This window comes from Hippoglossus stenolepis, chromosome 16, assembly GCF_022539355.2.
Source record: "Hippoglossus stenolepis isolate QCI-W04-F060 chromosome 16, HSTE1.2, whole genome shotgun sequence".
Classification (NCBI taxonomy): Eukaryota; Metazoa; Chordata; class Actinopteri; order Pleuronectiformes; family Pleuronectidae; genus Hippoglossus; species Hippoglossus stenolepis.
Genome location: NC_061498.1, coordinates 5,356,280 through 5,369,239, shown reverse-complemented (window position 1 = coordinate 5,369,239; position 12,960 = coordinate 5,356,280). Strand labels below are relative to the sequence as shown.

The 12,960-nt window shown below is 42.5% G+C and overlaps 1 protein-coding gene, 1 long non-coding RNA gene and 2 other non-coding genes across 12 annotated transcripts; 1 reads left to right on the top strand and 3 right to left on the bottom strand.

The window, feature by feature from the left end:
• Positions 1-2,760: 2,760 nt before the first annotated feature.
• Positions 2,761-11,158, top strand: LOC118123509 (fas-binding factor 1 homolog). 9 transcript variants are annotated; one of them, XM_035180939.2, is made up of 31 exons: positions 2,761-3,203; positions 3,378-3,408; positions 3,726-3,773; positions 3,878-3,923; positions 4,012-4,081; positions 4,286-4,427; positions 4,520-4,600; positions 4,701-4,745; positions 4,906-5,049; positions 5,146-5,278; positions 5,537-5,691; positions 5,767-5,848; positions 5,968-6,411; positions 6,526-6,591; positions 6,701-6,747; positions 7,128-7,301; positions 7,435-7,487; positions 7,560-7,603; positions 7,702-7,837; positions 7,952-8,052; positions 8,161-8,367; positions 8,621-8,728; positions 8,880-9,019; positions 9,134-9,252; positions 9,349-9,471; positions 9,558-9,734; positions 9,878-10,054; positions 10,142-10,279; positions 10,358-10,451; positions 10,541-10,665; positions 10,961-11,158. In XM_035180939.2, the coding sequence occupies exons 1-31, from the start codon at positions 3,201-3,203 to the stop codon at positions 11,063-11,065; spliced, it is 3,558 nt and encodes a 1,185-aa protein (XP_035036830.2). In that variant the 5' UTR covers positions 2,761-3,200; the 3' UTR covers positions 11,066-11,158. The 9 variants fall into 9 exon arrangements, with proteins under 9 accessions (XP_035036830.2, XP_035036826.2, XP_035036825.2 ...); XM_035180935.2 differs by having other exon boundaries at positions 7,560-7,606; XM_035180934.2 differs by having other exon boundaries at positions 7,560-7,613; positions 7,706-7,837.
• LOC118123511 lies at positions 11,115-12,380 on the bottom strand. The gene is made up of 5 exons (XR_004698593.2): positions 12,227-12,380; positions 11,886-11,969; positions 11,651-11,713; positions 11,401-11,462; positions 11,115-11,222 (listed from the first exon to the last, which is right to left on the bottom strand). It is a non-coding gene; the product is annotated as an uncharacterized LOC118123511 (long non-coding RNA).
• LOC118124112 lies at positions 11,295-11,365 on the bottom strand. The gene has a single exon (XR_004698673.1). It is a non-coding gene; the product is annotated as a small nucleolar RNA R38 (small nucleolar RNA).
• On the bottom strand, positions 11,539-11,612 carry LOC118124113. Its single transcript, XR_004698674.1, has one exon. It is a non-coding gene; the product is annotated as a small nucleolar RNA SNORD49 (small nucleolar RNA).
• Positions 12,381-12,960: the final 580 nt, after the last annotated feature.

Genomic DNA, 12,960 nt, shown 5'->3' with positions numbered 1-12,960 from the left:
TTTAACTACTCCCCACCACACTGTTAATACTAAATGATTCAGAGGCAGAACAACAATCCATCATCTCTTTGGAGAGTTATTATAAATACATTACCTCCCTACAACCACACCACTTAATGCATCTGGGAAACATCTTAACATAAAGCCCTGCACTGACACAGTATATATGGAGATGCAGGTCACAGGCCACCGGTGTCTTATCTTTCACTTGTGACCTGAATACCTGAAGCGCTTTTATGGTGTCGAGCGTATTCAGCTGAGTCGAGGTGATTTATGTGTGATTATTACATCAGTTTTGAACTTTGCTCTCATTTCCTTTGTTGCTTGTAGATGTGAACTACAGGACCAGAGTGGGTCATCATCTCAAATCCAGTGGTGAACATCAGGTGAATTTGCATTTTTGACCTCGAATGAACCAGAAAATAAACGTGTGTTTACTTGCACCTTTACAAGCAGCTAATCCTCATTTGTTTTTTGTTCTATTTTCCCCAGTGGTCGCTGCTTTCAAGACGATGGGAGATTTGATATTTTGTGGCTGTCATTGTTTTTTTTTGTCTCATTCATCTGATTCGGATTCATCTGAACAGCTCATGCCAAGACTCTCCCACCATGTGGAGTAAAATAACAAGAAGAGGGCTGGAAAAACAATGAGGCCCTGCAGATGCTCTCGCTGGAGTAAATCCCAACGTGGAAGACGAAACCTGACCAATGCTGTGAAATCATCATCTGCTGAAGAACCACATTGGGACTTCAAAATTCAATATATGATCAGAGTTGAAAGCGATAAAACATCTTCTGTGCCTCCACATGAACAAAAAGCAACCACGACAATTTCCTTGACAAATTTGATGAGTGAACGTATGAGGGTGGGCTGAGGATTGATTGGATGTATCAGCTCATAAATCAAGCATGTGTTGTACACACTGTGCACTGCAGCCATGACTAATCCTGTGAATCCTGTGAAGGTGTGTGTTGTTCTAACAGCGGAAACTCACAGACTGAATGAAACAATGAAATGCTTCTGTGTGCCTCTCGATATTGTCCCTCAATCACACAATGAATTCCCTGATAAATCATTCAAATGGTGCAAAAAATGACACCAGTGAAGTTTTCCTTTTTCACCGCAGATGGCTGTGATTTGAAATGGTGACTGTTGCTCTACCTGCCTCCGAATTGCATTTAGCTCATGTAACAGTAAATGAAGAAGAACTCCTTCCAAGTAAAAATATTCTTGGATTCTGAACTTGTGGTCGGTCTGATGATTTCAATTGATACATGTCATTTACTGCTGTCTGTAATTTTGCATTATGATTATGTGTGGATAAAAAATATAAGTTTATTTTTTTGCCATTTCTGCCTTTGCATCTTAAACCAAATATGTCAAAAAAATGAAAACACCCTATCTCACAATGTTAGAGAAAGTGATAAAAGAATCCTGGACACGTCCCCTGATCTGGATCTGCACCAAACTGTTAAGGGTTCTTTTCCTGACCCAACACATCCTTCCAGCAGGTTTTGTGGTAATTTGTTTCGTAGTTTTTGAGTAATCTTGCTGACAAACAAAGATACAAACAAACACACAGGGGTGAAAACATAACTCAATGACATCTTAATGAAAGACACCACCTGTCTACAAAAAGGGGAAAAACTTGTACAAAAGAATCCTTCAATCCAATCTGATTGAAATGTATGGAAGCGTATTGCATTCACTTGAAAAAACAAAATGCTCTGAGATAATTATCTCGGAAATTCAAGTGAATGCAATACGCTTCCGTAGACATGAGACACGCACACCCAGGTTTCTTTGTCACGGTGAATCATGCACTTGAATGAATGTTTTCATATAACTGATCAGAATCAGAGATAGTTTAGAGACACATATTTTGTTTGTATTAATCTCTCAGTCATGGAGGAAGACGCATGACGAGGAAGGATGAACAGCTCCTCCACTGCTGCACCGATTCAGAGACAAGAAAAGAAAACACTGCGTGTAAAGGCCAAATGTTTGAAATGGAATTTATCCAAATCCCTGTTTTGACTTAATGATGAATGGGTGGACGCTGGCATGTGCTCCAAACCACACCTTGTTGTCAGTGGTGATGGAGGAAACCTTGTGAGGAACAATGTTCTGCTCCTCTTGACGATGGTGCTCTGCCTTAGTGATTATTGTGCTAATTAAAAGTGCAACATCTGGCCCAGACCTCACTGAATTAAACATGGCCCGCGGAGGATCAATTATTCAGCTCCTCACATTTTGTTGATACTGATTTGTTTTCACAAATCTTCTGAGCTCTGACGCCACCTGGTGGTGAACAGGTATGGTACGATGGGAGTATATATGTCAGAGGTTGTGGGAATCTCTTTTATTGCGTTAGCACAATCCAAAACATACGGAAGCTTTTGCATTCACTTAAAAATGAAATCTAGCTCGGTTGTTATTGGAATTAACAACTTAATTATCGTTGGGGTTGTTGATTCAGAAAAAAAGCTGATCTTTTTCTTTTTCAAGAAAATTATAATTTTTCTGCATTAACGAGATAATTAAGTTGTTAATTTAGATAAACATATTAGGATGTTTTGGGGGGGACATTATTGTTTTTCTGAATGAACAAGATATTTTAAAAAAACAGAGCAGATTTGTTTTAAGAAAATTATTGTTTTTCTCAATTAACAAGATAATTAACGATATAATTAAGTCTCTGATTCAGTCCCTTGAGGCTACGCTCAAAGAAAAACTACTCTACCCAGAATGCACTGCAAAGTGTAAACAGGAAGTGTGTATTTCACCGGTTGGTACTTTTGTACTTAAATCTCTCAGAAACCAGCGGTTTAGTATTTATTTTATATTTTACTGTATTTAAAGCTCATGGTGCGGAACGTGTGTTTGAAGAACGGATTAGCTTAGGTGAGCTACATGGCTAACGTGCAGCCTTAAACGGACGTGGTGTATTAATCCCTTATTAACTCTTAAGTTAGCTGGTCAGTTCCAAAACGCTAAACTAACGTTAAAAACCAATCGTGTTAACGTGTAAAGCGATAGTAGTTGTCGTCATTACAACGAAGGACACTCGTGTATCGTGTCTTTGCCATGCGCCGCTGCAGCCGGGTGGTTTCCCATGGAGACAGGAGACGCCTGATCAGATTTAGCTAGCGTTAGCCAGCTAGCTAGCTCCTCTCACGTTCACCAGCAGAGGTTGAACATGGTGAGTCAAACTGTTTTTTTATCATTTATCAGAGTTTCAAACATTCCTGGTTTAGTTTGACGTTAAGTTTCCAACCACTCGTGTGTGTTTGTTGTTTGTTTGTTGTTTGCTTTGGCTCCAGGACCAGGTTGATCCATTTAAAATAACATAACTGTATTTCACTGTCATTTGCAGGCTGCAAAGCAGAGGGACAAACCATCCAAAAGTAAGTTCCTCCAACTTCACTTAATGTATTACTATAGTAAACATATATAATACAGTGCATGTGTTATTATTATTATTATTATTTAACTCTGCACAAATTCAATAAACAAGCTGTAGATGACACCTTCTGCCCTGAGGATCCCTCAAACAGTATTACATTTAGCTACCAAGAACTACATAATATCAATACTACAAAGTACTTGTGGCAAATAAAAACACTCCAGTGCTATTAGAAGTATAAGCAAAATGTAGCAGTAATAGGTCACAGAACTGTAAACGTATGTTAAAGCGTATGCCCCCCCCCTCGTTTTTCCTCAGGTTTATTCGAAGATGACGATCTGCTCGACAGCTTATTTGATGACAAAAGTACGTGAGCCCGTTTCTGCAGTTTTAAACCAAACAGATTTAACATTGTCATAATGGCGTTATCATGTGAAAGCTCCACATGTTATAATATTGTCTCCTAACAGAACCCTCTGTAAGGGGGAGAGCAGCTCGGGGTGGAGCCTTGACTCGGTAAGTTGGAGTCACAAAATAGTTTTAATACCGATTCTAAATGTTTACTCCTTTACCTTACAAGTTTATTTTGTTTTATTTTTTCCAGCTCCTCTGCCACTGAGAACATCTTCAGTATGCTGGCGGAGGAGGTAAAGAAAGATGGTGGAGACACCGAGGTACCCAGTTCAGTTTTATTTTATTTGTGTAGAGCTAAATCACAGCATACATTATCTCACTGTACTTGACTTAGTAAGGTCAAGACTTAAGAGTTTCCACGATGAGTTAACACTTGTCGACATTTGGTTCACTTCATATAAACTATTCCCTGTTTAGACAGCACAGGTCACAGGTCTGATTCTGTCCTGTCTCTCCTCATACAGGACCTGGATGATATGGACGCTGAACTTTTTGCATCAATAAAGAAGCCGAGTTCAGCTCCTCCACAAACAAAGCTGTTTGGTAATAAGGTGCCAAAGAAAGACTCCACTGCATTGGAACATAATGGAAACTCTGAGGGAGGAGGTAATTCTGAACAGTGTTCTTGCATGAGTTATTTCCTCACATTATTATCAGCTTTGAAGTTTACTTTATGAGCTGTTCCCCCCCCCACTCAGATGAACCCGGCACAGGAGTGAAGAAGCCAAACTCTGCACCTGCTGCATCGACTCGGAACTACAGGAAGTTCAGCTTCTCTGGTGAGTGACCTTCTGTATCCCACTCAGCGGACCCAGACAGTGAAAGTGCTGTTTATTGAGAGCTCTGCTTTGTTTTTCTTTAACTGCTGCATGAATTCAGACTGTGGTGATGATGAAGATCTTGGTCAGACTCCATACAATGAAGGTAGAAGATACCTGTTTAGCCTTTTAGTTGTAGTTGAGTTTAATCAGTGGATCAGTATATATATGTATGAAGTCACTGTCATTTACTAATGGGTCTTTCTGAAATTATTAAGTCCATAAACACAATAATAAATCAATGAAGAGTCTGATTTCCTTTGCAGAGGACGATGACCCCCTGGCCGACCTGCTTGATGACTTGCTTCCAGATGAAACCAAGCCCGGAGCTAAAGCCAGCAAGCAGCCACCCAAACCTGAGCAGCCACTGCAATCTCCTTCAGCATCTCCCATCTTTAAGAATAGAACATGTGAGCCTTACATTTTCTAAAACGTTTTGCTTTTTAATTTTTCTGGGTAACCATCAAACACTGAATATGTGTGCGTTTTAATTCTTTGTTCATCAGCTAAAGCCGCAAAGACACCAGCTAATGCCACATTAGATGATGATAAGGACGACCTGATGGATGCACTTGGGTTTGACAGTGATAAAAACAATCCCAGGAAGAAAGAGACATCGCTTTGGCCCAACAAGGAAAGGTGACAGTTCTGTTTTCACTTTTACTGTCTCACTCTTTTTTGTTGTCCTTATTTATAGTGTTCAAACAATAAATAATTACTGCCTCGGTGCTTTGGGATGCACCTAGAAACAAACTTTGCTCAGGGATGATCTTGTTCTGTCTCATATGATTTGCTTTTTCCAAAACATCATCTTGTTTTTGACTTGCTGTCTTACATTGCATCATAAAGTACAGTATGCCTTACGCCACCCCCCTTTTCCTCTGTGTTTAATCTCAGGAGTGAGCCCCCTCAGAGAGCTCGCACTCGACTGGACGAGATCCTGGAGAGTTTGCCTTCACCTCGTCTTCTGGAGCGACCGCCCACAGGCGAGAGGAAGGAGCAGCCTCTGTCTCGAGAGAGGCAGCAGCAGGAGAAGACCACCGGTGTCGAAGGTAACAGAGCTCCATGAGCTGTTAGCAACGGAAATTTAAAAAGTAGGAAATAATTAAAGTCGATTTTGCGTTTAGAAGAGGATCTGACATTTGGGTCCTATCAACCCACTTTGGGATCCATGCCTGAAGGACGTCAGTCCCGCAGACCGTCAGTCAGGTGTGTGTTCTTTGTGTGTCGTCATATCTTGGTGTTCTACAGTTGGCTTTTGGACAACCACACAAAATATGTACATGGCAGGACTGTATTCATCTTAGATTTTTTCTTTTTACAATCAGATTTTCCACAGAGGATGTCAGTGTCTCTACCACAGACAAGAAACCCAAACCCACCACCCCCACCCCAGCTCTTCAACGCAACTCAGCCGACTGGTTAGGCCTCAAGACAAAAGACGATAACACATTTCTAGAGGAAGAGACTAAGATTTCAACAGAGTCACCAAATGCTCCTTCATCTCCCTTACTGGAGAGAAAGCCCTCCCTGACTGGTGGTCATGCCACATCTACTGCAAGAACGGCAGCGGAGAGCCCAGCCCCAGCCAAACAAACCAGGCCCGAGGTTTCCACAACCCAGAAGAAAGAAGAGGAGGAGGAGGACGACTGGTTAGCAGGAGTTCTGAGCAGGAAGAAGATTGTGTCAGCTTCAAACCCTGAGTCCAAAAAGTCCAAGCAGGAAGATTTTTCTGATGAGGGAGAAGAATTGGATCTGGAGTCATTTGTTAGGTACTGTGGAAACCATACATTACAATACAATATGATAAAACACAGTATGATGCAGTGCAGTGACGGAAGAAACTTGTTTCTCACTTCTTAATGATAACCTGCTCTTGTTTTCAGTAAACCAGTCACTTCACGGGCTCCCAGGGGCAGAGAGGACACTGTTGCTTCTGCCAAAGAAACTAGGTAATTTATTGTGTAAATCCATTTAATCCACACATGTGACTATTTAGCTATTTTCTTCTTCACTCCCCTTTTTTTTTTTGTGCAGTAACATTTTTCTTGCACCCCCCAGCCCTGCTGCTCACACCACCCCTGTCGGAGAGGAGACGGCCGAGCAAGGTATTCACACAGTTGCACAGCCATTCACCCAAAGAAGCACATTGCAGTTACATATTTTCTAAAGTTTGCTAAATAACCACATTTTCAAAGCCATCCCCCCAGACAAATCTGTACATTTCCAGATGTAACCTTCCTCACTTTGACATTGTTCATTTGTAATTTTCACTGCACTTAAAATACCCATATCCAAAACCAGGCCTGTATCATGTCATGCTTATCGTCTGTGTGAATCCTTTACCCCTCCTCTCATACACTCTCTCAGACACCAATCATACTCACCCCTCACATCCAGTTATACTCCCACTGTCAGGTCCACCATTTTAACGTCCTCCTCGCCAAAGTAGACTTTGGACAGACTCTTAGTTTATCTCATCCCTCAGAATACCCTCCTCAGCTGACTGGTCCTATGTCAGTCTCTGCTTCTAGCATTAGCCAGCCCCAGCCCAGCAAGGGACCCAGGGTGCGAAGAAGTCCCAACGAGGCTTCGGGGGAATTCCTGCAACAGCTGCCATCGCCTAACTCTATATCTACCACACTGCCTGGCACAAATGAGTGTAGGGTCATTTTAGGGACATTTGTTAATTCATTTCAGGGAAGTAGTTTCAGATACAGTAGAATATTTTACTCTTTCTTTAACAACCTATTTGAATTTGCATGATTATAACCTATGTTTCTTTTTATCAACAGCAGTTCCACAACAAAACAAAATGCCAAACACATCAACTACTGTCCAGCAACAGGTATTCATGCGTTTTTATAGCAAGGTTATGTGACTGGGGACTTTTATAATTCCTCCTGTATCTTTTGTATAGGTGACATTTTCAGCAGACAATCTGCAGCAGATTCTCCAACAACAACAACAACAGGCAAGAAACTCCTCAACTCCTTACGTATCTCTACTTGTTGACAACACGTTCATCACTTCTTTGTTCTGGACTTACTTACTTTCCTCCTACAGATGATGCAGTCTCAGTTGCTGAGTTTCGGGGGGGTCGTGGATGCAGGGGTCCAGCAGAGACTCATAGACAAAGAGCATCAACCTGGAGGTTATTCAGCTTTGCAGGTTCGCATCATCCAGCTGGAGGGACAGGTATGTGAATGCTCATGTGTTGATGGGGCAGACATGGCTAATGTATTGTTGCTGAATGTGTAGTGGGGGAATAATAATACTCCAAGGCTAAAACTTGCACATTTCATTGTCCAGGTGAAGACCCTGCAGCTGGAGCGAGACCAGAGCCAAATGATGCTAGAGAATGTCCAGCAACAGCATAATCAGGATATGGAGCTTATGGAGAACACACACAAGTACTGTATTCCTAACCACGCACACACACATTAAATATAACTCCCTGCAGTGGTCCATTTCTGTCTTTATGCTCAATTTAAACTGGAAATGTCCCTTTTCTCATCCAGGGCTCGTGTGAAGCTGCTCGAGGAATCAGCTGCCCAGAGGGAGATGCGAGCGCGGCAGGACTATGAAGACCTAATGGAACGCCTGGCCACGGCAACACGATCCGCTGAGCAGGAACGCTCAGAGCTGCAGGCCCTGCACCAGCGCAAACTGGCCCAGGCCCAGCAGGAGAGAGACCGCGAGGTGGAGAGACTCAGAGACCTCCAGAGGTAAACACAGGTCAACCTTTCAAAAGCATAAGCAGTTAGAGAAAATCCTGTACTGGATTATGACAATTATTCAACCAGTAACATCACATCTTTTGAATAAAGGTCACAATTAAAGTATCAAGGTTCAAAAGTATAAAAGATTGAAGAATCAAGAAATTTCAGATTTTTGTTTATGAACAGCCGAGGTCTCTTGATTTAAGGCTCACTGAAATGAGCCACAATCCCCTCAAATCTGTCCCATGTTGCCACCAAGGAAATCTGTCTCTGAGATGAAGAAAGACCACGAGGACCAGGTGCAGAGACTGAAGAGGTTGAAAGATGAGGAGATTGATGCGGTTACAAGTGCAACATCTCAGACCAGGTAGGTCAAATGACAATAGTGCTTTTCGTTTGTATGTTCTAGTGTAGAATGAGCAAACTACTGCAGAATGTTCTAATTGTACTTTGAGCCTGGAGTTATTCTTATCATTTGTATTACTCTCTAACTTTCTGTTTGCGCTGCCTTTGTTTAGATCTCTCACAGTGGTGATCGAGCAGATGGAGCAGTTCTCCTCTCGGCTGGGAGAGCTTTCTTCTCGGGTGGAGAGCACACATGAACACACGGCACATGGCCTGGAGCAGGGGGAAAGGCACAGAGACGAGCAGCGTCGAAGTACCTGACACACACACACACTCTGTTTAAATGGGTCAAGACACAAGTTGTCTTAGGGCAAAGTTGTTTCAAATATCAAGTGGGTTGAGGTCATTCTCTAAACGTACTTTCCAGTTATGCAGGACCGGTTGGCTCAGCAGCAGAAAGCCATGGCAGAGGAGAGAACTTACCTGAAGGAAATCATTTCCAGAATGGACAATCAGCTTAATGAGCAGCAGAGACAGCTCGAGAAGGTCGGGATAAAGACACACCTTTAAAAGAGAATATTTTGAAGTGCATTAATTTAAACAGCTGAAACCTCAACTGTTGCTTTTCTCTGTGTGCCTTAGGAACGCTGGAAGGTGACAGGAGAGCAGGCCAAGGCAGAGTCTACACAAAGAGGCCTGGAAGAAGAGCGGCGCTCCCTCACCATGCAGATGAACATGGAGAGAGAGGAGCTGGAAAGAGCCAAGGTGAGCCTGACATTCACATCAGTGCAGATAGTCGATAAAGAGCTCCATCTTTGTTCTTCACCTCGCCACGTCGCTCTCTCCAACAGAGCGCATTACTGGAGGAGCAAAAGTCAGTGATGCAGCACTGTGCCGAGGAGAGGAGGAGGCTGGCAGCTGAGTGGACCCACTTCCACGCCCATGAGAAGCAGAGGCACGAGAGGGCCGAGCGAGAGGTCGGCAGCCTCTTGGAGAAGAGAGAGGGCTCCATCCTCAGCCTGGCACAGGTGAGCTTCACAGGGGCGAAAAAGAGGAATGACTCAGTTTCTTTATCATACCAAAAGGCTAATAATTCATAAACCCCTGATTCAACTATTATTCCTAGAATGCACAGGACCCCAAAGTGCCAAAACATGTGTTTCTGTTGCAGGAACAAGCCAACCTGAAGCTCCTGACTGCAGATGTGAAACAGAAGGAGATGGCCGTGGCACAGGAGCGAGAAACGTTGGAGAGACTAAGAGAAGAACTCGACAGAGAGAAAGACAAAATAAGCAGCACAGGCCTGAGACTCAAAACACGAGCCCAGGAGGTGGAGGCCTTCAGCAAAGTAAATTCACACCACACACACACACCTCTGCAAGTAGTGGAGTAAACATGTCATATTTGACTTTTGGCCACATTGCGTTGTTTGCAGCTCGCTGCAGAAAGGTATGAGGAAGGAGAACGAGCGCTGCAGGAGGCACAACGTGTGGAGTCCGAGCACGATGCAAGGCTCAGATATATCCAAACCCAAACAGAGCGGCTGAGGCAGCAAGAACAACGAATCCTTCAGGTTTGTGACAGTTAAGATAAACAGCAAGGACATGTACAGAAGCAGCAGGTTAGAATCTAAATGCTGTTTTTGTTGCAGGAGAGAATGAGAATGAATCAGCTACAGAAGACAACACAGAGACTTGAGGAGCCTCACATCACTTCACTACAGCTGATTCCACCCATTTTACCAGGTAGCTTCACACCGTTCAACAGAAACCATCTCTTAAAACTTCATCACAGTGAGTGGGGACAATATAACATGCTTGTGATTTATCCATAGATTCATTGATGCCAAACCCAGAGCTATCGTCAACCCTGAGCACCCCCCCTCCCACTTCAAGTGCCAATACTCAGCCCATGATGCTTCAGGCCAGTCTGGCTCTGTGGAAGTACACAGCAGAAAAGGTATAGCTCTTACAATCATTTTGATTTGGGCACAAACTTATAAACCCTGGTACTTTTTTGCAAGATTGAAAGTATTGAGAGCTACAGCTTATACAAATGTGTAATCACATCAGTCGACACATGAAGGTTGTTACTGTACATGGTTTTATTGTAGATAATTACACCTCAGCAAACTTTAAGCTATGAGTGTGTATAATAACTTCAACATTTGAAAGCATTTTATAAACACTTGTCTTCAAACATTTAACATTTCAAACTTCTACCCAAGATAATTCATGTTATTTTCTGTCCACAGGACCGAGAATACCTCCATGAGGAGAACATCTTTCTAGAGAATTTGAAGAAGAACAGATCATCCTTCAACTCAGATTGGCCAATGCGTACTGGGCACCTCCCATAGGATCATTGTTACTCGTAAATGTTTGAATGACCACGATACTTGAATTTTATACATTTTAGTTTTTAATAAACAGTTTTTGAAATGTTTACACAATCTCATGCATCATGTATTTTCTTGTGCGACTTCTGACTCAGTCCAAATCTGCTCCTTTCACCACCTGGAGAATTGAAAAAAATACAAGAATTACAATTTTGCCAAACACTGAACCATTTACATCCTGCATCTCCAGTCAAGCCTCAGATTACCATGACTCAACACTTTAATTTCAGACAGGGATAACTTGTATCATCACTGGCTTGACTTTAACTATGCGACACTTCTGGTTGAACAGTTACCTGGTTCATGTCGTCTCAGGAACCCACTCGTCCTCACGTGGACTTCCTTCATGTCTTTACATCTGTATGGTGAAAAGTTACATCTGGATTATTAAATGCTCAGATCACAACACACCCTACATTAAGTTAAGTAAAATTTCTCAGAACAGCTTTGTCCATCGTCAGTTATCGCATCAGACGGCACTTCCTATGCAGCAAATTTCATCAGAGAACGAGTTTCAACTTTGATCAACTATGAATCAGTACCAACCTTTCCCACGTGCTTCCTCCTGCAGGCAGTGAACGCAGCGTGGGGGACACGAGGGCCTCGAACCTGCAACATCACACTTCATTAGTACTAATTCATGGGCAGCACATGTCTTTACTCATCAGTCCGCAGCAGATCAGATACCATTGGTTTCAACACTTTTTCAGACAGGGATAACAAACTCATCACGTGCACTGCAGAGTGGGAACAGAGGCCAATCGCGTCACATCAGCTTTACCTTGTATCCAGAGGACACGTGCAGACCTTCGTCGGGCAGGAATATATGAATATTGAGATTTGATTCCACATCATCCAAAGCTGCCTGTAAAAGATCAGAACACGTAAATAACTACAACACGCAATATTTAACATGTTAATCACATTACTGTAAGTGATAGTAAATCAACTACATGCTCTCTAGATTGATTAAAACTCTTAAAAGTGAAGTTGTAGTTTCCGCCCAGCATGCTCCTCTTCCCTAGCACGTGTTCGCCTGGCTAAAGGGAAGCTAACAGCTAGCAGCTACTAGCTCAGTTCCCACACACTCAGATCTCATCCCCCCCAGCATTGAGTCATTACCTGATCAGGGTGGATCGTGTTCAGTGAAGTTCACACTGACGCTCGAGTTCATCATAAAGTATGAAGAACCCATGATGGAGCCTCCGGAGGTTCAGGATCAACTCCTCAGTGAGTCGGGCAGGAGAACAAGACCGGAAACCTCGCGTGATCACGACTTTATAGGCAGGACGCGTCACAGACCACGTGGTTTATAAGTGGGTGGGGTCAGAGTTATGTCTTTTTCATTATACAAACCAAATATCTTTTTTTTTTTTATATATTGAAAATACTAAACAAGTCCAGCAACGAAAACAAGTTTCAGCGTTTCATTTTGCAGATGTCTTTAGTTCGGTCTTCCATCCGTTGATATGGGGCTTGACTTTTAAATATGTACATCTGTGAATAAAGTGCTTATATAACACAATTAGTTTAATTATTTAAACAATCAAGGTTATTATCCTCCATAAGTTCTCCAGCTTTAACCAGCTTCACATTCAGAGGTGGTGTCCTGACATTTCTGGACTGGAACCAACCAAAGTTCTCCACACTGTCAGAAAACATGTTCCACAGTCTCAATGCTCCTCTCACAGAAAGTGAGTGAGTTCTCATTCCCATTCAATATTTTATGTAGGAAATTCTGGGATGGACAAAATGTCATTAGGTAGGATCGGTAAGATAAGTGTCGTTTCCTTATTCTCCCCGATTCATCCTCACTATTTCCTTGAAGAACACATTTTCTTTTCAGCTGATAGTGT